Source organism: Sphaerodactylus townsendi, linkage group LG06, assembly GCF_021028975.2.
Source record: "Sphaerodactylus townsendi isolate TG3544 linkage group LG06, MPM_Stown_v2.3, whole genome shotgun sequence".
NCBI classification, from domain to species: domain Eukaryota; kingdom Metazoa; phylum Chordata; class Lepidosauria; order Squamata; family Sphaerodactylidae; genus Sphaerodactylus; species Sphaerodactylus townsendi.
In genome coordinates this window covers 13,853,361-13,877,118 of record NC_059430.1, presented here as the reverse complement: position 1 = coordinate 13,877,118, position 23,758 = coordinate 13,853,361, and the positions used below count along the sequence as shown (strand labels likewise).

Below are 23,758 nucleotides of genomic sequence, written 5' to 3'. Positions count from 1 at the left end.
AAGGCAGGGTGGTGTAGTGGTTACAAGCAGGTGGACTCTAATCTGGAGACCGAGGTTTGATTCTGCACTCCTCCACATGAGCAGTGGACTCTTATCTGGCGAATTGGATTTGTTTCCCCGCTCCTCCACATAAAGCCTGCTGGGTATTCATGGGCTAATCACAGTTCTCTCAGAATTCTCTCAGTCCCAGCATCCTCACAAGGTTGTGGGGAAAGGAAGGGAAGGAGTTTGTAACCCGTTTTGGGTCACCTTTTAAAACCGGGACCAGGGTGGGTGCATGCGCACGCGGCTGCAGGAGCGCACTGCCTTCTGGGGCGCTCCCTTGTTTCCCGCCCTGTGACAGAGCGAGAAAAGGGGAGCACCCCAGAAGGCAGTGCGGCAGCCTTCCAAAAATCGGGACAGTAAAAAAAACCCCGTGGAACGCGGGACAAATTGGTTTAAGGCGGGACTGTCCCGCCAAAAGTGGGACGTCTGGTCACCTTGCCTTACAGGAGAGAAAAGAGGGCATAAGTCCAAACTCTTCTTCTTCCTCTTCTGTAAATAACGTAATACTGTATTAATACTACGAGAGAACTGGGTAGCCCAGCTTTGAAACATTCCTTTGTTTTTGGCAGGTGTGAAACGGGCAGCAATGCAGACCGCAAATAAATAAACCAATTATTTTGTCTTTCAAAAATTAACCCCTTACTTGGATGCTCTACCTGAACAGGCATAGCCCATAGGTTGGGACACAAGAACAAAAACCACATCAGCTGATTGGTCTCGATGGCCACCAAGTTGTTGATCTGCCCCAGGGTCATCTCTCCCATGGACAAGTTCGACGTGGACAGTCTCAGGATCTTGTTGTAGATCATTGCCTGGGTAAAGAAGCCAGATTCAAAGGCTGTTAAATATTTCAGCATACAAGAGGGCTGGTTCTACACGACCCAAGACAGTCACATTTTTGTGATATTAAAGAAACTCAGAGAGCCGGCGTGGTGTGAGAGCAAGTGTGGTCTACTGGTTAAGTGTGGCAGAGTCTCATCTGGAGAACTGGGTTTGATTCCCCACTCCTCCACATGCAGCCAGATGGGTGAGCTTGGGTTAGTTACTGTTCTTTCAGAGCTCTCTCAGCCCTATCTACTTTGAAAGGTGCTTGCTGTGAGGGGCGAAGGGAAGGTGATTATAAATCGCTTTGAGACTTACGATACAGAGAAATGAGGTATAAAACCATCTCTTTAGTCATCGCATAAAAGCATAAGCACTTTCCATGATACATGAAAGGTACCAAAGCTACATGGAACTTGTGTGTTGACTATCTACTGTTAATAGCCAGTTCCAGGTGTGGCCTGGTGATCTCCCAAAATTACAACTGATCTCTGGACTACAGGGATCAATTCCCCAGAGACTAGGGCAGCTTCAAAGGGTGAACTCTATGGCTTTATGTCCCTGAATAGCTCCCTTCCCTCTCTAAACTCTATGATATCCAGGGTCCCCTGTCAAATCTCCAAGAACATCCCAATTTGAAGCTGGCATCCTTTGTTTACAAGGCCTTGTAAGATATTGGCCTGTCTTTTATCTTTGGGCGTTTCCCCACTTACCAGTAGCTGCGCGCTACTGTAGGCAAGTAGCGCGGGGTCCCCCGGCACTCCCTTCTAACTACATGCCAGGGCGGCGGTACAACGAGGTTGCCCCCCGGATCGCCTTTCGCCGCTGTTGGGCTATACCAGTGTGTAAGTCGTTCCTGGCGCTCTTCCAAATGGCGCCTTTTGATGACCCCGCGCAGAGTAAAATTACGGGAACTTATCTTAAGACTCTTATCAAGACATTTCACAGTGAGTGAGCCAATGAAGTGACATCTTTATTCACCAATAAAGCTCCACGTAGGTTAATGCCCGTTTCTATGGCGACGTAGTAGGATGCCTGGAGAAATGTCCTCTGCAGAATGAGGGCCAGGAAGAGGAGAATTGCCAAGACATAAGCGGTCTTAAGGAAATCGTGGGAGGTGAGGTACGGCTGTGTCGAATCCTTTGGAAGAAAAAGAAACATGATCTCAGAGGGCTTCTGGAGCGTTCGCCCAGCCTTAGCAGAAAGAACAAAAATTATTACTAGTTAAAGACAGTGTAGTTACTTATTTTGCATATAAACAGCAGCTGAGAAGAAACAAAAGCAATGGAAAACGGTGGATTTTACGCAATGCTTTGGGCAAGTCAAGTTGGACAGTCACCTCATTAATCATATGGGTCACTTTAAAAGGTCCTACATGTTTATGTCCCAACTTGGTGTACTTATGAATATCTCTGAGATTTTTGGTGGAGAGGCAGACCAAGTCCCCCACTGCCAGGGCAAGGGGGCGGGCAGTTCTTCAGACATCACAAAATTGTGGCCTTTTATGCATTTTTATTATTTTTATTATTTTTTCAGGGTGTTTTTATCATGTTTTTTCTTATACTGCCTTGAATTCCACGAGGGAAAAAGGGGACTAACAAATGTTTTAAATAATAGCTAAAAACATGTTTAATTTTAAATAACTATGGCTACAGTGATCTTCAAACATGGACTGCTCTGCTAACCAGGGTTAGGGCACCCTAGTCCCGGATCTAAAACCGTGGTTTGAATCTGGATTATTAATGGCAAGTCTTGACTGTGGTTTCTCAAGATTAACGAATGCTTCATTCCGGCTTGTTCTCTGGTGTCACCCTCGCTGCAATGAAGGCTCGATTTAGTGCTGATAAGACCCCGTGGGCCACCTGAATGGTACCAGGGAGAGGGCCCAAATTGGGGGATCCCCACCCACAATAGGGGCTGACAATCCTAATTTAGAATCAGATGTTGGGAGAAGCGACCCCAAAGGGCCCCTCTTCCCTGCTGTACAAAAGAAAAAGCTAGGATTCAACCCACTGGATCCACTGGCAATTGGAAGACATTGGGTTGGATCCAGACGAAATTTTCTGTTGATGAAACAGTACACAGAGAAAACAAATGGAATACAAATACATTATTCACTGACGTTAAGGGAATCATGGTTATTAACTAAGGTGACCAGATGGTCACCTTTGTGAACCGGGACGGGCGGGCGGCCGCGCGCATGCGCGAACAGCTGCAGGAGCGCATGGCCTTCTGAGGCGCTCCCGTTTCCCGCCCTGTGACAGGGCGGGAAACGGGAGCACCCCAGAAGGCAGTGTGCTCCTGCAGCCATGCACAGGAGCCTGCTGCACTGCCTTGCGCCCCAGAAGGCAGTGCGGCAGCCTTCAAAAAACCGGAACACTTGAAAAAACCCACGGGACACGGGACAAATTGTTTGAAGGTGGGACTGTTCCGCCAAAAGCGGAATGTCTGGTCAGCCAATTATGAACTTACATTTAGGAGTCTGGTAGTATTGCGTTCACTGTTGTTGAAACTATCAACGATGCCGGAAATGCAGAGCGGTCCAGCAAACCCCAAAAGGTCAGCCAGGTAACGAAACATGCTGCTAAGGAGGATTGGCCGACCAAAAGCCCTGTACATGGCCAGCCAAATAGAAGGGATCCGGTTAGGTTGATCAGCTACCTTTTTCTGGAAGAGAAAGTCAAAAGCACCCTCACCACAAGCAGAAAGATGCTTCCTCAAGAATCTTAATTTGAACATTTAACATGTGACTCCAGTCCTTCTCCCAAGAAGTTCAGCATTATACACCCAGCATTCCCATTTTATTTTGACAAGCATGGAAATTTGATCTTGGGTTCCCATTTTCCAACCCCGGTGTTCCTATCACTAAGCTTTGCAGACTGTCAGTCAGTAGATAGATATAGGCCCTTTCTGCACAACCAAAATAAAACATTTCAAATAAATAAAATAAGCCAAAATAAAACGTTTCAAAGCAGGAAATAAAGCATTTCCTCTGAAGAGCTCCACAAAGGTTTTAGCCCAAAACATTTTATTTCCAGCCTAAAAATGTTTTACACGCATCCTCTACTTCAGTGACTCTATTTGTGAAAACGTTTTCAAAACATTGTCACTTCCTGAGAGGAGGTCTTTGAAACATTTCCTACTGCTTTCTTGAACTCCCCAGACTTTCTGCGGGCTCACTCCGTCATCTCACGTGTTTATTCTATCATTTCTTTTTGTTAATCTTAGACGATTATATCTTTGAAGCTATAAAGACACAACCCACAAAGAATTGTAGCAGAAGGTTTCGAAGCATCAAAGCTGCGAATCCACAGAGATGCTAAAATAAAACAGGAGAATCACAAAATGGCGGCCAGGAAGGGGTTGGGGGGGGGGTAAGTGTGGATAAAAGGGGAGGACTAGAAATGTTTTCAGTGTTTCATGCGGAAAGGACCATATATTTTGATAGAGCTGACAAAGACAGCTGTGAATCACCCACCGGCTGCGGTTGCCTCTCGGGGTGGGATGGGTGGAGCCAAGGTGATCGCTTCCGCTTAACTGAGGGCGGAAGCGAAGCCCGGGCCATGTTGGGCAAGGGCTGACGTCACCAGGAGGGGAGGGCGGATTGAGCCTTTGAAGGGGAAAGCCCTCCTTTCTTCTGGCCATGTGCTTTGGCCAGCCGGCGATTTGCCCACCCACCTCTCCCTGGGTTTATTCGGTTGTTGCATGTTTCTGTCATAGCCATTCGGTGGTGGCGCATGGGTAATGATCTGGAGGTGCCGACGGCGGCAAGAGGCAACCGCCCTGCCGAACCGGCAAATGGGGATCACCTCTTGCCAGGAGCGTCCGCCCGGCAGAGCCCTTCAGTGGAGCGAAGTCCAAAAACAGGAGGCATCTCGGCCTCGCTGGAGCTTCGCTATGAAGCAGACAGGCCAGATCAAGACCCATGCTACGCCTCACGCTTCTTTTTTGGTTGGCTAACAAAATGGCTATGGCCAAAATGTTTATCCCAGCAAAGAGTCCAGTGTGGTTATTGGAGAGGATTCACCCAGGAGGTTCCCACCCTCAGAAGGCAAACTTTGGTTTGGATCTCCACCACAGGGTTAGATCCAACCAGCTTTCCCCTTGTGAAAAAGGGAAGAAGGATGAATAGGCTATGAATAGTGGTCCTGGAGCACCAAACAAAGAGAGAATAGGCTATGGCCCTTCCCTGTCTTAACACTGGCATTGAAAATTTTACTGCCTCTGAATGTGGAGGTTCCATTCAATCATCACAGCTAGTACCGGTAGTACCTTTCCTCCACAAATCTGTGTGTGCGTGTATGTAAAATGCTGTCACAGTGCAGCCAACTTATGGCAAGAAACATTCAGAGATGATTTGCTATTGCTTTTTTTTTTTTTTTTGTATTGCAAGCTCTGGACTTCCTTTGTGGTCTCCCATCCAAATACTAACCAAAGCCAAACCTGATTAACATCTCAGATCTGACAAGATCAGGCTAGCTGGGGGCCATCTCATGAATCTATCTCAAAGGCGTATTTAGGGGAAATGCAGCTGCCCTCCCCATGTGAAAAAGGCAAATTCTGTGCTGGGGATAATTAGGAAAGGAGTTGATAATAAAACTGCAAGGATTGTCATGCCCTTATATAAAGCTGTGGTGCGACCGCACTTGGAGTACTGTGTTCAGTTCTGGTCGCCACATCTCAAAAACTCTATGCCAATAAAGGCTTGCTTCTATGTTACATCTCAAAAAGGATATCGAAGAGATAGAAAAAGTGCAGAGAAGGGCAATGAGGATGATTGAGGGACTGGAGCACCTTCCTTATGAGGAGAGGCTGCAGCGTTTGGGACTCTTTAGTTTGGAGAGGAGACGTCTGAGGGGGGATATGATTGAAGTCTATAAAATTATTCATGGGGTAGAAAATGTTGACAGAGAGAAATTGTTCTCTCTTTCTCACAATACTAGAACCAGGGGGCATACATTGAAAATGCTGGGGGGAAGAATTAGGACTAATAAAAGGAAACACTTCTTCACAAAACGTGTGATTGGTGTTTGGAATGTGCTGCCACAGGTGGTGGTGATGGCCACTAACCTGGATCGCTTTAAAAAGGGCTTGGACAGATTTATGGAGGAGAAGTCGATCTATGGCTACCAATCTTGATCCTCCTTGATCTGAGATTGCAAATACCTTAGCAGACCAGGTGCTCAGCAGCAGCAGCAGCAGAAGGCCATTGCTTTCACCTCCTGCACGTGAGCTCCCAAAAGCACCTGGTGGGCCGCTGCGAGTGGCAGAGTGCTGGACTAGATGGACTCTGGTCTGATCCAGCAGGCTCGTTCTTATGTTCTTATGTTCTTATCCATGACCAAATAACTTTTTTGCACCAGGTCATCTCAAAATCACCATCACATTATAGAACATGCCCCAACTCACAAATCTGAACATAGCAATGGGAAATACAATGGAAATAAAAAAAATTGACAACATTTTCAAAATGCTTTTTCTGCCCCCCCCCCCTCCACATGACTAAATGGCTGCAGTCCAGGGACATTTGACCCCATATGTCCCCCTGTGTGGTATGCCTCTGATGTTGGAATAAGCGACTTTTGCATGCCTGGACACTGGAGAGTGCTGTGTATCTCACTCTCACTGTGCTGTTGCCTCTCTTGTTTGCCCTCCTTGTCTGGGCCAGGAGACCGCCCACTAACTGCCTTTCTTCCCCATGCTGGTCTCTCTCCTGACCTGGCCTTCGTCCTGAGCGCCTGGACAATGGCTACCTGCCTTGGAGAGGCTTTCCTACTGAAGCAGTCTATCACCTGCACACACGTGATGGTGCGTTAGAGCGCCCACTTAAGAACATAAGAACATAAGAACTAGCCTGCTGGATCAGACCAGAGTCCATCTAGTCCAGCTCTCTGCTACTCGCAGTGGCCCACCAGGTGCCTTTGGGAGCTCACATGCAGGAGGTGAAAGCAACGGCCTTCTGCTGCTGCTGCTGCTGCTCCCGAGCACCTGGTCTGCTAAGGCATTTGCAACCTCAGATCAAGAAGGATCAAGATTGGTAGCCAGAGATCGACTTCTCCTCCATAAATCTGTCCAAGCCCCTTTTAAAGTTATCCAGGTTAGTGGCCATCACCACCTTCTGTGGCAGCATATTCCAAACACCAATCACACATTGTGTGAAGAAGTGTTTCCTTTTATTCATCCTAATTCTTCCCCCCAGCATTTTCAATGAATGCCCCCTGGTTCTAGTATTGTGAGAAAGAGAGAAAAATTTCTCTCTGTCGACATTTTCTACCCCATGCATAATTTTATAGACTTCAATCATATCCCCCCTCAGACGTCTCCTCTCCAAACTAAAGAGTCCCAAACGCTGCAGCCTCTCCTCATAAGGAAGGTGCTCCAATCCTTCAGTCATCCTCGTTGCCCTTCTCTGCACTTTTTCTATCTCTTCGACTTGTCGTAGGGAAAGTAATTCTTAGATTAGGGTTCTTCCTATCTACCTTTTTCCTGGAACAAAGCTGTGAACTGGAGATGCTTGAATAAATGTAAGTTTTACCTTTTACATTTCATCTCTTGAGAAGTTTCTATAAACTGCAGTCACACACACTACTGGGCAGATCCATGACTCTAAACTAAATCTAACACCTGATCTCTCTGACCCATTTTTAAAGCCGTGTTCAAGTGTATTGACGGTGAATTCCACAGTTCGATTACTTGTTGAGTGAAGAAGTGCTTGGGATCATGAAAACTGCGCAAACCCTGCAAGGCGCTTGCTGTGGGGAGAGGAAGAGAAAGGAGTTTGTCAGTCGCTTTAAGACTCCTTAAAGATGCAGAAAAATGGGGCTACCAAAACCAACTCTTCTTCTTCTTTTCCTTAACTAATTTGAGAGTGTGTAGTTTGGCCGGTACACACGCTTCCCGTGATTTTACATCTCTTTGCTTCTTTCTGGAAATAAATTGTCAAGATATGTAACAGTTCACTAGATAAGACTCCACACTCATGTAGAGGAGTGGGGAATCAAACCTGGTTCTCCACATTAGAGTCCAGCTCTCTTAACTATTACATCACACTGCCTTAATATAGTGGGCCAGACCCAGAGGTGGGATCCAGCAGGTTCTCACCAGTTCCCGAGAGTGGGTTACTAATTATTTGTGTGTGCCGAGAGGGGGTTACTAATTGGGTCTGCTTTTCCGTTAGAAATTCCATTAGGTCCAAAAATCATAAAGTCCTGTCGTTTCCTATGTGGCTGGTTAGCGAAGGTAGAAAAGGGGATAATTCTCCCTGTTGGGCTGTTTTAAAAACATGTTTTAGTAATATGGTAAAGTTCCTTGTTTAAGGGAAGTATCCTTCTTTTGATTTCTAGAAACAAAATTAAGTATTTGAAAGTATTAAGTATTTGACAGGCAGTCAATTAGAGGAGAAGTAGTTGTTTCTGTTGGCAGTAGACGATAGGACTTGCTATAATGAGTTTGAATTATGGACAGAAAGATACCAGCTGGAAATTAGGAACTTTTTTTTACAGTAAGAGTTTTTTACAGTAACAGAGAAATTATTAATGCCCCGCCCCCGGAATGCCCGGCCACGCCCCTGTCGTGCCCCGCCCAGCCTCACTGGCGCTACGCCACTGTTTGAATCCCACCACCATGGGAACCTGTTACTAAAATTTTTGGATCCCACCACTGGTCAGACCCTTAATTTACAGTGCTCAGCCCTGCCTTCTCTGACTGGCATCTCTCCCCAGAAGAGCCTTACAGCCATTGCCTCAGACACACTCAAGAAGAACGTTATCCTTATTTTCCACATGTTTCACCAGTGGGATAAAAGGCTTAGGGAAAGGACAGACTCCTACGTTCTGTAGGAGATTGGAACGCACTTAAGGTCAACCCTGTCCCGTTCCAGACAGTAATTCTTTGCCTTAATCCTTCTCCTCTGGGCAACCGTGAATAACAGCCGAGCCAGATTCCTTTCAAGACTACCTGATAGCATCAGCTATGACACAAGTGACAAATTGTTCAGGCTTCCTGCTCTGATATATCATGAGTTGTTCCTTTCCTAAAATCTCCCTGATAGTGCGAACAGCTTAGAACTGAAACTATTGCCTTTGAAGGAATGACGAAACCATTTCCACTTTTCATTAAGACAACGCCTCATTGGTTTGCCTCAGGCATGGCAAACTGATGAGCCGGGGGGCAACTTATCATGCCTCTCAGGTAGGTTTCTGGGTCCCCCCTGGCCTCTGATGGGGGATGGGGGGAAGTGGAGTTCCCAGATCCAGGTTGGAAAACTCCTAGAGATTAGGGAATGGAGCCTGAAGAGGACAGTGACCTCAGTGGAATATAGGGCCATAGCAGTGGTGGGATCCAAAAATTTTAGTAACAGGTTCCCACGGTGGTGGGATTCAAACAGTGGCGTAGTGCCAATGGGGCTGGGCGGGGCACGACGGGGGCGTGGCCGGGCATCCCAGGGGCGGGGCATTAATAATTTCTCTGTTTCTCTGTGATGTGATATCTCTACATTCGGGGTTTGCCCATTTCTATTTGTCAACTGCTTCTTGGGGGAACCAGAGATATGCTCTCTCTAATAATTATAACTCATGAACTGCTTTCACCAAACAGTCCTTGGGAGAGACATAGGGGTGGAATCAGAAGTTCATTTTAGTGGAAAAATTACACCAGAAAAATTCGTTTTAATGGGCAAATTACCCAAGAATAGGGAAATATAAAAGACTTGCAGAGGTTGCTTCTCATAAGGGAGGAAGACAATATCGCAGTGGGGATATTTTCTTCAAGCCTAAATAGATCTCTAGATCAGAGCTTTTCAACATGACACCTATCAACACTGTACTATGGTGCATTCCATTTGGTTCTGGGCAGTGGTGGGATCCAAAAGTAACAGGTTTCCATGGTGTAACATGGAAGTAACAGGTTTCCAGGTTTCCATTTTAGTAACAGGTTTCCATGGTGGTGGGATTCAAACAGTGGCGTGGCGCCAATGGGGCTGGGCGTGGCACAACAGGGGCGTGGCCGGGCATTCCGGGGGCGGGGCATTAATAATTTCTCTGTTACTGTAAAAAACTCTTACTGTAAAAAAAGTTCCTAATTTAGAGCTGGTATCTTTCTGTCCATAATTTAAACTCATTATAGCAAGTCCTATCATCTGCTGCCAACAGAAACAACTACTTCTCCTCTAATTGACTGCCTGTCAAATACTTAATACTTTCAAATACTTCATTTTGTTTCTAGAAATCAAAAGGAGGATGCTTTCCTTAAACAAGGAACTTGACCATATTTCTAAAACATGTTTTTAAAACAGCCCAACAGGGAGAATTATCCCCTTTTCTACCTTCGCTAACCAGCCACATAGGAAACAACAGGACTTTATGATTTTTGGACCTAATGGAATTTCTAACGGAAAAGCAGACCCAATTAGTAGTTCCCGCCGCACGCATTAAATAATTAGTAACCCACTCTCGGGAACTGGTGAGAACCTGCTGGATCCCACCTCTGGGCCATAGACGCTATCCTCCAAGGCATCTATTTTCTCCAGGAGAACTGTTTGCAAGTGGATTTGGCTTTTCCGCACAGTAAAATCCAGCTGCAAAGTGCACTGAGAGTGGATTGAAAGTGCATTATTCTGCATGTGAGAAAGGGGTCTTGGACTGTTCTTTTTTAGTTTGGGGAATTAGCGGGGGACAGACTTTGTGCTGCAAGGGGGGAGGTGGTCACTGGAATCTTTACCACCAATTTATACAGGTGTTTCCCTTCAGAAATCCCCAAGACAGCAGAATGTAAGTGGCGTTTAACACCGTGTTAAAGGACAAAACTAATAAAAGGTGGTGCTTGTTCAGCGAATTACCTTTTGCTCCTCGTACGCATCTTTCAAGGAGACATAGTTTGTAAGGGCTCGCATCGCTATCGGCAGCTTCCCGATCGCCTTCAGGTCGATTGGCTTCTTGTGAGCGGATATGATGAGCGTGTTCATCCACCAATACGTTGCCTTGGAGACTAAGTTGACGAAGGGTTGAAGAAATCTCACTCCGAGGTCCTGGAGGTCTTCGGGAGGCTTTACTTTTTGAGGGTTGTTAAAAAATACATATCTCTGGGAACAAAATAGCAGGGAGAGCATTAGGTTTTACTGGTATGTAAAAAAGGTCTCTCTCCTGTGACACATGCAAACAGACTGCCTGAGAGCTAACATGGTGTAATGGTTAAGAGCAGGTGGATTCTAATCTGGAGAACTGGGTTTGATTCCCCACTCCTGCACCGGAGTGGCAGAGGCTTATCTGGTGAACTGGATGTGTTTCCGCACTGTTGGGTGACCTTGGGCTAGTCACAGTTCTTTGGACCTCTCTCAGCCCCACGAACCTCACAAGGTGTCTGTTGTGGGGAGAAGAAGGGAAATAAGTTTGTAAACCACCTTGAGTCTCCTTACAGATGGTTAAGGGGGGATGTAAATCCAAACTCTTCTTCCTCTTCTGTCAAATAATCTTTTCCACAATTAATTGTGTGGCGATCCCCCTCCCCCTCCTGTGGCTGCGGCTGACAAGCCGTCCCACCGTCCCTTTCCGAGGGGTTGTTCTCCTCGTCTGTGGTCTCCGGGTCTTTGAGGCGCTCGGGCGCAGTCAGCCGCCCTAAACCACAGGGTGCCTTCCCCTGCCGAGGAGAGGCCTCCCTTCTCTATGGGTCTCTCTCTCTACTGGTGACCGGGGCTGGCCGTTCTCTGACTGGTCAGCCTTTCCTCCCCCAAGACGCCTTCACACCCTCCTCCGCTCTCCCTTGCTCTTCTCCCTTCTGCTTCTCTGCTCTTCCCCACTCCTCTTCCTTCTGCTTCTCCGCTCTTCCCCACTCTTCTCCCCTTTGCTCCGTTGCTCCCTCTTTCCCTGGTCCACCTCTTCTCCCCCACGACACCTTCTCCACCCTCCTTTAGCTCCCGCACAACCCTCCCACGCCCTGCTGCGGCCAGCCTCGCCCTCCCGGCCGTCTGCCGCTTATAAAGGCTTCCGGGGTCGCCGAGCGTTTCCTGTCAGGCCATCGTCCCGCCAGCCCGCCGATGATGAAAGGAGCGGCAGCTGCTGGCCACGCCGCAGCTGCGCTGCGCGCCATTGCCGCCGCTCCCCGCCCGGCCGGCATCGCTTGTCAGCAGGTCGGGCTCGCCTGCCTGCCAGCTGGCGGCGCTGCTGGCCCCGGCCTCGACCAGTCAAGCCCATCGCCCGGCCCCACCGCCGCTTCTGCCGTGGGTCGGGCGTCCACGCCGCCTGCTGCTGTCGCTTGCCGCCCCCCCCGGGCCCCGGCCAGTCAGGTCCGGGGCGAGCCGGTGCAGCGACCCCCGGACAAATTGCTTCCCCACATGGCTGTTATCTGTGGAATGACAGTGTAAGGATTGGCTTATTGAGTCTGGCTAGCAACAAGAAGACGACTTTGGATTTATTCCCCACCTGTGTCTTCTGTAACATGTCTCAAGGCAGTTTACAAACTCCTTTTCCTTCCCCTCCCCACAACAGACACCTTGTGATGCAGGAGGGGCTGAGAGTTGGGAGAGAATTGACTAGCCCAAGGTCACCCAGCAGGAATGCAGGAGTGTGGAAACACATCTGGTTCACCAGATAAGCCTCTGCCACTCAGGTGGCGGAGTGGGGAATCAAACCCGTTTCTCCAGATTAATGTCCACCTGCTCTTAACTACTGCACCACACTGGCTCTCAGGTCAACATCTGTCCTAGAATTCTGTGTCCATCTATGTCCAAACAGATACTCGAGGGGTCTAAAATTACACATGGCAGCAAATTAGAAAAAAGTTTTCTCCCTTTCCCAGAATTCTAGAACTCACATTCACCCAATGAAGTTGATGAGCAACAGAGTTGGGGAAAACAAACTGAAGTACTTCATACAATGTATAATGTTACTCATGGGATTTGCTGTTCACAATTTAGAGTAACAACCGGGGTCTTATTAACGGTGGTCACAAGTCTTATCCTAAATTATTTTTTAAAATTCCTTTAGTATTATAGATTTAATGCAGATCCATCTTATGTATTTGCGTATCACTATTTCTTTCTTGTGTTCTTTTTTCCTGATTCTTTGTTGCTATGTTATTATGCTTTGTAGAAAAAAATAAACAATAATAAAAAATGAGTCACAAGTCTTGATGTCACTCTTCTATGAACATTTTATTAGGATAAACCAAGCTATCAAACCATTTTATTAGGATAATTTTATTAGGATATTATCCTAGGATATTAGGATATTATTAGGATTATTAGGATATTATTATTAGGATAAACCAAGCTATCACAAAAGAGTATGCTGCTAACCAATCATTAAACAAACCCTGACAACTGAGGGCAAAAGAGGAAAAATCAGTCGACTTCAGCAAGGACTAAAATCCTCACATCTAGGCAAACCAAGTCAAGAAGATGGCAGATAATACGATAAAGATAGTGATAAAAGCACATACCCGAATGCGGATGACGTTGATCTCTACTGCCATTAGCAACCCGTAGAGCACAACCATGATTACGGTGATGCAAAAACGCAATTGGGCCAGCGGCACCGCGTCTTGGCAATACCTGACCAGCTTGATGGTTTTGGTGACAAAGGCCATGACCCAGTACAGGAACAGAGCTGTGGTGTGAATGAATGAACGAGTGATTGAATGAATGAAGGCTACCACACCCTCACATGCATTCATCATGAAGCAACTCGGCAATCAATTTAGAATTAAAAGACACCTCCACTTCCACAGAGGATGTCATAGCACCCCACCCAACATCCCTGCCCTCAACCCTCCTATCAGTTACCAGATTCAGTCAGGTATCCCTCCCAAGAAGTAAAGTAGCAGATTAGTTGCAGAATTTCTGAAGTTAGGAAAGTTTCCTCCCCAAAGGACCCATGGATCGTGCATCAGGTTTTAAAATACAATATGGGAAATGGCAGCGACTTACCCAGTAATAATTTTGGAAAATTGGATGTCTCGATGTTGTGGTAGTAAACTATAGATGTTGTGGCCGCTACAAATCCCATTATAGCAGGAAGGAAGAGGTGCAGATGGCGAGATTGTAAGTGTCTACAAGGAAACAAAGGGAAGATCAGCAACAGCTTACGCTCAGAAATTCTGCCACAGTGTGGTGGGCACAGTGACAAAATGGCTACCAAAATGACTGCTGCAGGGGGCCAAGCCATCCACAAAATGGCTGCCGCAGCTTGCTTTCAATCACCCAGTGGTGACAGCTGCTGCCAGAACAAAGACTATTTACAAAAAAAGACTGCAGAGCCAATCAAATTGCTAATGGGAAAAATCTTCATCTGGCCCCGCACGTACTATTAGGCTTTGAGATTCCTGCAGAAACAAATACCATATTCCTCGCCCACCTGTTTTACCCGCATATCTGGGCAAAATTGGCCGAATATGCCCTGCCTGGGTGATTCCCCCCCCCATGTGACTAAATGGCCACAACCCGGGGTCATTTGATCCCATATGTCCTCCTGAGCAGTACGCCCCTAGGGCAGTGGTGGCGAACCTTTGGCACTCCAGATGTTATGGACTACAATTCCCATCAGCCCCTGCCAACATGGCCCTAGGGGATGCAATTTCAGGGCTTGCCCTGAGTGCCATTTTTTGTAAATAAGCTCCTGGGAGAAGATGGTCCTTTATATACCCTGGTCCCGAGCCATGTAGGATTTTGAAGGTCAAAAGCAACACCTTCAGTTGGGCTCAGCAGCGTATCAGTAGCCAGTGTAATTGCTGTACTGTTGGGGTCATTCGCTCCCAATAGTTCCAACAGTCATTTGCAAAGACATCTCCCTTGGGAAATGCAGGCGCCTTTGTTATCAGTCTTGCTATGTGACTATTCCCCAAGCCCAAAAACTTACGTATCAGAAACGATGCCCTCTCCTATTTCACACACATGAACAAACAGGAGGGTGAAGGTCAGGATCCACCGTAAATTGTGCCCAGGGAAGTGTAGCCATGTGTTGTGATGGATCTGGACCTTTGAACTTTGGGTTCCCCATCCTGCAATAAATAAATTGGAATCTGATAGGTACATTGTCCAGTCAATTAGAATTATGTTTCCAGTTATTGCGCAGGATTGTATCCCCTTTTGCATTCAGAAAACTCAAAAGGGCTTATCTAGGATTTGCAATGAACCAGGCCTATATTCGGAACATTTAGGGAAGTCTGACATTGTGGGCGTTTCCCCACTCACCATGATCCCCCCTATGCCGCGCGCTGCTCTCAGCGCGCGGCATCCCTGGTGCGTACACGGGTGGCCCCATGCAGAGCGCAGGGTCATCAAAAGGCACCGTTTACAAGAGTGCCAGGGATGCTGCACGCTGAGAGGGCGCGACAGCGGCAGCATCGGGGCGGCTGCGCTGTCGCTGCCCCTGTCGTGGGAAGTGCCGGGGGACCCCGCGCTACTTGAGGAGAGTAGAGCGGGGCTTAAGGTAAGCGGGGAAAGGCCCTGTATTGTTGAAGGCAGTGATTCCTTTCATGGCCGGAAAGGATCCTCTGAAGATGCCAGCCATAGATTCAGGCAAAACATAAGGAGAGAATGCTGCTAGAACATGGCCATACAGCCCAGAAACCACACAGCACCCCAGTCTGACATTATTGGTCTCCATTTCAAAAGGGCAAAATCCCAGTTGGGAATCACAGAATCATAGAAACATGCAGGTGGAAAGGACCTCTGTGGCCATCTCGTCCAACCCCCTGCCCAATTCAGGAAATTCACAACTATTGTCCCTCCCACACCTCCAGTGACCCCAACTCCATAACTAGAAGATGGCAAAAAATCCCTCCATGATCCCTGACCTATCTGGTCTGGAGGAAAATTCCTTCCTGATCCCAAAGTGGTGATTGGCATTACCCTGAGCATGCAAGAGGAAGAAGAAGAGTTTGGATTTATATCCCCCCTTCCTCTCCTGTAAGGAGACTCAAAGGGGCTTACAATCTCCTTTCCCTTCTCCCCTCCCCAACAAACACCCTGTGAGGTGGGTGGGGCTGAGAGAGCTCTGAAGAACCGAGACTAGCCCAAGGTCACCCAGCTGGCGTGTGTTGGAGTGCACAGGCTAATCTAGTTCCCCAGATAAGCTTCCACAGGTCAAGCGGCAGAGTGGGGAATCAAACCCAGTTCTCCAGATTAGAGTGCAGCTGCTCTTAACCACTACGCCGCTGATGCTCCATGGGAGCCGAGCACTGACTCATCTCGTCCAACCCTGTCATGATCTACCTAAGTCTACAGAATCAGCCTTACTGTCAGATGTCCACCTAACCTCTGCTTCAACCTCCAAAGCAGGAAAGTCCACCATGTCTGGAGGAAGCCTGTTCTTCTGATGAACTGCTCCATCAGGAAGTTCTTCCTAAAGTTTAGCCAAAAACTCTTTTGAGTTAATTTCAACCCACTGGTTCTGGGCTGACCTTCTGGGGCAACAGGAAACAACTCTGCCCCATCCTCTATGGGACAGCCTTTCAGTTACTTGAAGATGGTTATCATAAGAACATAAGAACTAGCCTGCTGGATCAGACCAGAGTCCATCTAGTCCAGCACTCTGCTACTTGCAGTGGCCCACCAGGTGCCTTTGGGAGCTCACGTGCAGGATGTGAAAGCAATGGCCTTCTGCTGCTGCTGCTGCTCCCGAGTACCTGGTCTGCTAAGGCATTTGCAATCTCAGATCAAGGAGGATCAAGATTGGTAGCCATAGATCGACTTCTCCTCCATAAATCTGTCCAAGCCCCTTTTAAAGCCATCCAGGTGAGTGGCCATCACCATAAGAACATAAGAACATAAGAACTAGCCTGCTGGATCAGACCAGAGTCCATCTAGTCCAGCACTCTGCTACTCGCAGTGGCCCACCAGGTGCCTTTGGGAGCTCACCTGCAGGAGGTGAAAGCAGTAGCCTTCTGCGGCTGTTGCTCCCGATCACCTGGACTGTTAAGGCATTTGCAATCTCAGATCAAAGAGGATCAAGATTGGTAGCCATAGATCGACTTCTCCTCCATAAATCTGTCCAAGCCCCTTTTAAAGCTATCCAGGTTAGTGGCCATCACCACCTCCTGTGGCAGCATATTCCAAACACCAATCACACGTCGCGTGAAGAAGTGTTTCCTTTTATTAGTCCTAATTCTTCCCCCCAGCATTTTCAATGGATGCCCCCTGGTTCTAGTATTGTGAGAAAGAGAGAAAAATTTCTCTCTGTCAACATTTTCTACCCCATGCATAATTTTATAGACTTCAATCATATCCCCCCTCAGACGTCTCCTCTCCAAACTAAAGAGCCCCAAACGCTCCATGGTTCGATCATCTTTCAGTCATCGCTTCTCCAGGCTATCTGTTATCTTTCTCCCTTTTTTAAGCTATGTTTTGTTAACTCGAACATTTTATCTGGCCTGGGTGTTTATTTAACTGAGTTGTTTATCAGGTTGTTAGGTCAATTAAGGACTTTGACTGAGTGGAGTTTTGAACCGCAGTCTTCCACTGAGACTGTAACCGGCTCTCTGGTTCCCCAGGAGAAAATGGCTGCTTGGGAAGATGGCTCCAACCCCAAATCTCCTTGAATTTTCCAACATGGAGCTGGCAGCCCTAGGCAACTCAGACAAGGCGCCCTCAGGGAAACTCAGACCCCTTCCATACATGCAGAATAATGCATTTTCAATCCACTTTCAGTGAACTTTGCAGCTGGACTTTACTGTGAAGAATAGCAAAATCCACTTGCAAACAATTGTGACAGTGGATTGAAAGTGCATTATTCTGCATGTGTGGAAGGGGCCATACACTCACACTCACACACACCACACACACACCACTGCTGATCTGGGCTGATTAACCTGTTGCTCTCTGAGGCCCTTTCCGCACGGGCAATATACAGCGGCCCAGGGACGGCACAGAAGCCGTCCCTAGGTGGCTTTTCGCACAGGAGGCGCCGTCCTGGCCACCCGAAAGCGGTGTGAAGCCACCGCTTCTAACCTCACAAAACAAGCGAGGTTTTTGCAAAGAAGCGTCTTCCCAGCGGTGCGGTGCAATGCGAACCGCACTGCTGGAAAGACGCTGCTTCCCCCGTCGCCTCCACTCACCGTCATGTCCAGCGTCGCCCTGGAGGGCTGCAAGGACCCACCCATGCTGCCCTCCAGCCCCTGGAGGTCAGAGGGCAGCGTGGGCGGGTCCCTGCAGCCAGTGGTGGGATCCGAAAATTTTAATAGCAGGTTCCGATGGTGGTGGGATTCAAACAGTGGCGGCGCCGCACACGCGCACCTCCAGTCCCTATTGGGCAGGGAGGTTGCTTTAGTAACCCCTTCTCGACACTCCGAAAAAATTAGTAACCACTTCTAGAGAAGTGGTGAGAACTGGTTGGATCCCACCTCTGCCTGCAGCCCTCCAGGGCAACGCTGGACATGACAGTGAGTGGAGGGGGCTGACCGAGAGGCGGCTCCATGCGGAGTCGCCTCTCCGGCTGGGGGGGAGTGGGGACTACTCACATGCTAGCATGCGAACGGTCCCAGAGCCCGTATGCGGAAAGGGCCTGAGGCAGACACAACAAAGCACATTTATGTCCTATCCGGCCCTCGTAACAAATGAGTTTGACAACCCTGGTCTAAATGAATACCATCTCAACAATCCCGTTCTGCCATCTTAATTTTTTTTCATTGTTTACACACAATTTCCATAGAGCTTCGAGCAGAACTCTAATGTAGATCTGATGCAGGTGCATATGTGACAGGGTGTACATAGAAAGAACACCAGGCTTGTCATATCAAACAGGATCCTAAATGAGCAAATCACACAATGAAGGGGAAACATTACAAAAAGAATGTTCCAGGCTGCCGAAATTGGGCAGTCAGATTACTCACCGATGAACAAAATAGGAAAGGTGATAAATAAGAGGAACACGTGAGGCACCAAGTTGAGAGCGTCCAGAAAGCAGACATTCCTTAAGAAGCCACCACTGATGTCATAGGCGGAAGAATTGTCGGTGCCACAAAATGCAATTTCCATCGCTTCCGGCATTCAGTTGGTTGGGCTGCCCAAAGCAAAACAAGTTTAAAAACGTGTGTGAAAGAAAATGAGCATTTCCTATTTATTTATTCACATTTAGAACATGTTTATCCCATCCTTCCTCCAAATGACTTAGGGGAGCCTACGTTGTTCTTCCCTCCTTCACAACAATTCTGTGGGGTGGATTAAGGTAGGCAGGGTGGGACTGGCCCACGATCACCCAGCATGCTTCAGGGCTAAAGGGGATTCTCCATCTAATGCTCTAAGCACCACACGACACTTGGTACCCGAAACTCAAAAAACAGACAAACCCAACACAAGGCCTTCAAACAGCAATTCCAACTCACAGGTGCAGTCCTAAAGTTGAGAAATTGTAGTTTTTGAAGTTTGGGGATGTTTGCTCATTCCCAGATATGCTTGTGGTGTAAATGCAAAAGACCCAGGCTCGTGTGAAACAAACTGGGGTATTTCCTCACTCGATTCCTTCACAGAATCGGGCAGCCATGCGAAGGGAGAAACTGGGATAAAATAGACCTGGACTTTAAGATACCGATTGTAACCCGGTATAATTGAGCCATGCAGAAACGGCCCAAATAAAACCCTGCTGCAGATAAATATGGCTGTAACCCAGCAAGATTGCCAAGGACTCTCTGCCAAACAAGAGTCTTCTTTCTCTCTTCCCCAGGAGGAACAGGTTTAACAAGGACCCTCCTGCCGTTCTCTGGGCACACCCCAGGATCTCATTTCAGGACAGTGAGGGATAAGGGACAGCTTTTCATTACGTTCCCTTATTCCTCGTGTGTCTTCAGCGGTCTGCTAAAATAGACCAAGAAAACATAGCTTCCTGGTTTAAAGAGTCGAGCGCTGACTCGGAAGCAATCAAATGCTCCCTGCAGGAGGCAGGCAACACCTCAGAACCAACCGAAGCCATGCAGCGAGGGTCGAGTTTGGAGAGGCCGGCTTTCCTGGACCATTGGTGGCTTCCCACTGCAGCCCATCATGAGTTGATTTACGCTTGGCACTTGCAGAATCAAGAAGGTGGTTGGAAAGAGGGTGAAACTTAATAAGGGCACAGATGCTTTGAAAAGTTTTGAGGCAGGAAATAAAATGTTTCCTCCGTGGAGTTCCGCATTGTTTTCCATCCCCCGATGTTTTATTTGCAACCTCAAAGTTTTTTAAATCAGTGGTTCTCAACCTGGGGGTCGGGACACCTTTGGGGGTCGAACGGCCTTTCACAGGGGTCGCCTAAGACTCTCTGCATCAGTGTTCTCCATCTGTAAAATGGATAAATGTTAGGGTTGGGGGGTCACCACAACATGAGGAACTGTATTAAAGGGTCATGGCATTAGGAAGCTTGAGAACCACTGTTTTAAATGAATCCCAAGGAGATGTTGAATCAATGAAACTTTTCCTAGCAGAGGGATGGAGGGACAGGGAAAGTTCCATGTTCTTTGCTTCCGGCCAGAGCCTGGAGATCTCCTGGAATTACAACTGTTGTCCAGATGTCAGAGATCAATCCCCCTGGAGAAAACAGATGCTTTGAATTCTATGGTATTAAATTCCCGAACCCTCCCCCCCTTCAATTCCTGTTTTCCATAACCCCTGTCACCTAATCTCCAGGGATTACCCAACCCAGAGCTAGAAAACCTACAACAGATCCTGGTACTACACTCCCACTACATCCGATGAAGCTTGGATAGATGCCCTCAAACTTTCCCCAAAACCATAGTTAAAAAGAGGAGGAGTTTGGCTTTATACCCCACCTTTCTCTCCTGTAAGGAGACTCAAGGTTGCTTACATGCTCCTTTCCCTTCCTCTCCCCACAACAGACACCTTGTGAGGTCGGCGGGGCTGAGAGAGTTCTGAGAGAACTGTGACTAGCCCAGGGTCACCCAGCAGGAATGCAGGAGTGCAGAAACGCATCTGGTTCGCCAGATAAGCCTCTGCCACGCAGTGGAGGAGTGGGGAATCAAACCCGGTTCTCCAGATTAGAATCCACCTGCTCTTAACCACTATACCACGCTGGCTCTCAAGACTAACCAGGGTTAACCAACCTACCAGATGCTGGCTCCTGATCATAATTTGATGGCTCCTACCTCATCATACTGGAGTGGCCTGCCTTCAGACAACCACACTAAGTATACATTTGTTAAACAATCATTTTGCACAGTGTCTGAATTGAGCAATATAATACAGATTCCTGTCAGACACTCGGGGGGGGGGGGGGTTTCCATTCCTGCCTCCTTGTTCTTAATCACTGTTCTTTCGATGTAATTTATACTGTTCAGCCTTTGAGTTATTTTATAGTTGTAAGGAAAGGCAATGTATTCCATAGAAAGCAGGAAAATATCATTTTCTAAAATAAATATCTAAGTACAAAACCTCAACCTTGAGAAAACCAGAGGCAACAGTAGAATTTCTTTTCTGTAGTTTAGGGTACTGTTTGTCTGTTCTGGCATGGCAAATAACATTTGTGACAGCTGAGAAAAATGGATTCTAACCATTTGTGCTTTTCAAAGTACAATTCTCGCATTGAATGTGTAACTTTTGGATTTTTTTAACAGATATGCATATGTTTATATAAATAGCCTGTTCCTTGGGATTTTTTTCCCATTGGTGTAGAGCATCCACTTAATCTATGTTAATTCAACCAACTTTTTAAACATTTGTACTCAGTACACATTTACAGGATATATACTTGCAACTGGAATTTCCTTGGGAAATAATCCTATTTCTCACATACTGCTCGCTGTTTTTTTTAAATTTAATTTGACAAACAAGACCTCTTATGGATTGTTTACATTTGACAGTCTGTAGACAATAATCTCAGCCACGAATACGGTAAAGGATTTTTATCTGCATTATTTTAAAGCATACCTAATAGGTACATCCAAATAATATTTAAATGAATTCAGACTTTTTAAAACTCTGCCACCAATTTCTCTGGTTTTAGGGTCATTTCACTGAGGTTGCTCTCCAGCCAAATCAAAGGACATCAAAAGCCAGAGGGCTTCAAGTAGAACTCAGCGAATGCTACCACTATTTCCTTGGTTCTAAATTTTATTTATATTTATTGTAAAACTTCCTATTCCACCACTCAGCTGGGAAGAGCTTGGAGTCGCTCCCAGAATAAATGAATATAGGAGACCCATTTACAAACAAAACAAACTTCAAATGTATGTGGCTGGATATTACCTCCATATGTATAGATTTACCTCATAAATATTACCTCATATATATATTTAATCTAACAGGATCTAGCGCTAGAAGAAGAAGAAGAAGAAGAAGAAGAAGAAGAAGAAGAAGAAGAAGAAGAAGAAGAAGAAGAAGAAGAAGAAGAAGAAGAAGAGTTTGGATTTATACCCCCCCTTTCTCTCCTTGTAGGTGACTCAAAGGGGCTTACAATCTCCTTGCCCTTCCCCCCTCACAACAAACACCCTGTGAGGTAGGTGGGGCTAAGAGAGCTCTGAGAAGCTGTGACTAGCCCAAGGTCACCCAGCTGGCGCGTGTGGGAGTGCACAGGCTAATCTGAATTCCCCAGATAAGCCTCCACAGCTCAGGCGGCAGAGCTGGGAATCAAACCCGGTTCCTCCAGATTAGATACACGAGCTCTTAACCTCCTACGCCACTTTCTCTCCTAGAGAGAAACTGAATTCTGTCAACAGCCACAACTTTGCTAAACGCAACAATGACCCTGCGAAGCAAAACTTTTGCAAATCTCTTTAGAAGTATCTTTAGAAGCTCCGGAACATTCTCTTTCCTCTCGGTGTTTTAATGCTCCGTGGTCCTGCCTGCAAACAGTCCGCCAGTCTGCACACTCTTAAAGCAAAAAAAGTTCCTGTCATAATTCTGGCGATAAGAAACGTTATCCCCCCGCATCTAGGATGGCAAAGTGCCATTCAGGATGCAAAGGTTATAGCGGTTTGCAGTGGGGAAGCCTGGAGAAATAACAGAGGGGTGTTGGAAAGGATAAGGAAAGGGGTGGTGGAGAGAGAAGGTTAGTGGAGGGTCTGGTTTCGTGTTAGATCAAATTCCGTAGAGCTTCTTACCTTTGCAAACACACCCTCACATATACCCCGGGCCCCTGCCGAGCCAAGTTTCTCCTGGGGTGGCAACTATCATTCAGACGACAGCGATCCTCTCCCCAGCGAGAAACCAACGCAAACCCCACCGCGGATTATTTTTAGACAGATGAAGCGGAGATCAGCTGCCGCCTCCTATCGGGTTTCCAAAAGTGTACAAATTCTTCTGGTCTTTCTCAGACACACACACACACACACACACACATCAGAGGGCAGGAAACCGGGAAGAGAACCACAGCCTAGTTAGTGGCTTCTGGTGTAAATACTCAAGATGCATCAGCGGGGTTGCCATCTCTGGGTTAGGAAAATCCTGGAGGTTTGGGGGTTGGAGCTGGTGGAGGGCAGGGTTAGGGGAAGGGAGGGGCCTTTGCTGGGTTTCGTGCCGGACAGTTCATCCTCCAAAGCGGCCTTTTCCACCAGGCGAACTGATCTGTAGATTATTGATAAAGTCAGTAGATTTCCAGGCCCAGCCTTAATGTTGGCGACCCAGAGAAGAGCCCTCAAAAGTGTACGTATGAGTGTATTGCAGAAGGCTTTCATCGCCAGAATCAACTGGCTGTCGTGAGTTCCCCGGGCTGTGTGGCCGTGGTCTGGTAGTTTTTTCTCCTAATGTTTTGCCCATGTCTATGGCTGGTATGTCACAGGAAGATGTCTTTCTTAGGCCCCTTCCAGACATGCAGAATAATGCACTTTCAATCAGTGGTGGGATCCAAAAATTTTAGTAACAGGTTCCCATGGTGGTGGGATTCAAACTGTGGCGTAGCGCCAATGGGACTGGGTGGGGCACGACGGGGGCGTGGCCGGGCATTCCTGGGGCGGGGCATTCCTGGGTGGGGCTGTGGCA

The 23,758-nt window shown here is 47.3% G+C and overlaps 1 protein-coding gene across 9 annotated transcripts in view; it reads right to left on the bottom strand.

Moving 5' to 3' along the window:
* The window catches only part of ABCC9 (ATP binding cassette subfamily C member 9), a 107,269-nt gene extending 84,265 nt beyond the window's left edge, over window positions 1-23,004 (bottom strand). For all 9 annotated transcript variants that reach the window (XM_048499509.1, XM_048499510.1, XM_048499512.1 and 6 more), the window contains exons 1-9: window positions 22,882-23,004; window positions 18,688-18,857; window positions 14,715-14,856; window positions 13,787-13,908; window positions 13,300-13,466; window positions 10,703-10,945; window positions 3,340-3,534; window positions 1,849-2,007; window positions 702-857 (exon numbers count right to left, since the gene is read on the bottom strand). In XM_048499509.1, the coding sequence (XP_048355466.1) occupies window positions 702-857; window positions 1,849-2,007; window positions 3,340-3,534; window positions 10,703-10,945; window positions 13,300-13,466; window positions 13,787-13,908; window positions 14,715-14,856; window positions 18,688-18,844 (1,341 nt within the window). In that variant the 5' untranslated portion in view covers window positions 18,845-18,857; window positions 22,882-23,004. The remainder of the gene's footprint in view (window positions 1-701; window positions 858-1,848; window positions 2,008-3,339; window positions 3,535-10,702; window positions 10,946-13,299; window positions 13,467-13,786; window positions 13,909-14,714; window positions 14,857-18,687; window positions 18,858-22,881) is intronic.
* Between the last annotated feature and the right edge of the window lie 754 nt (window positions 23,005-23,758).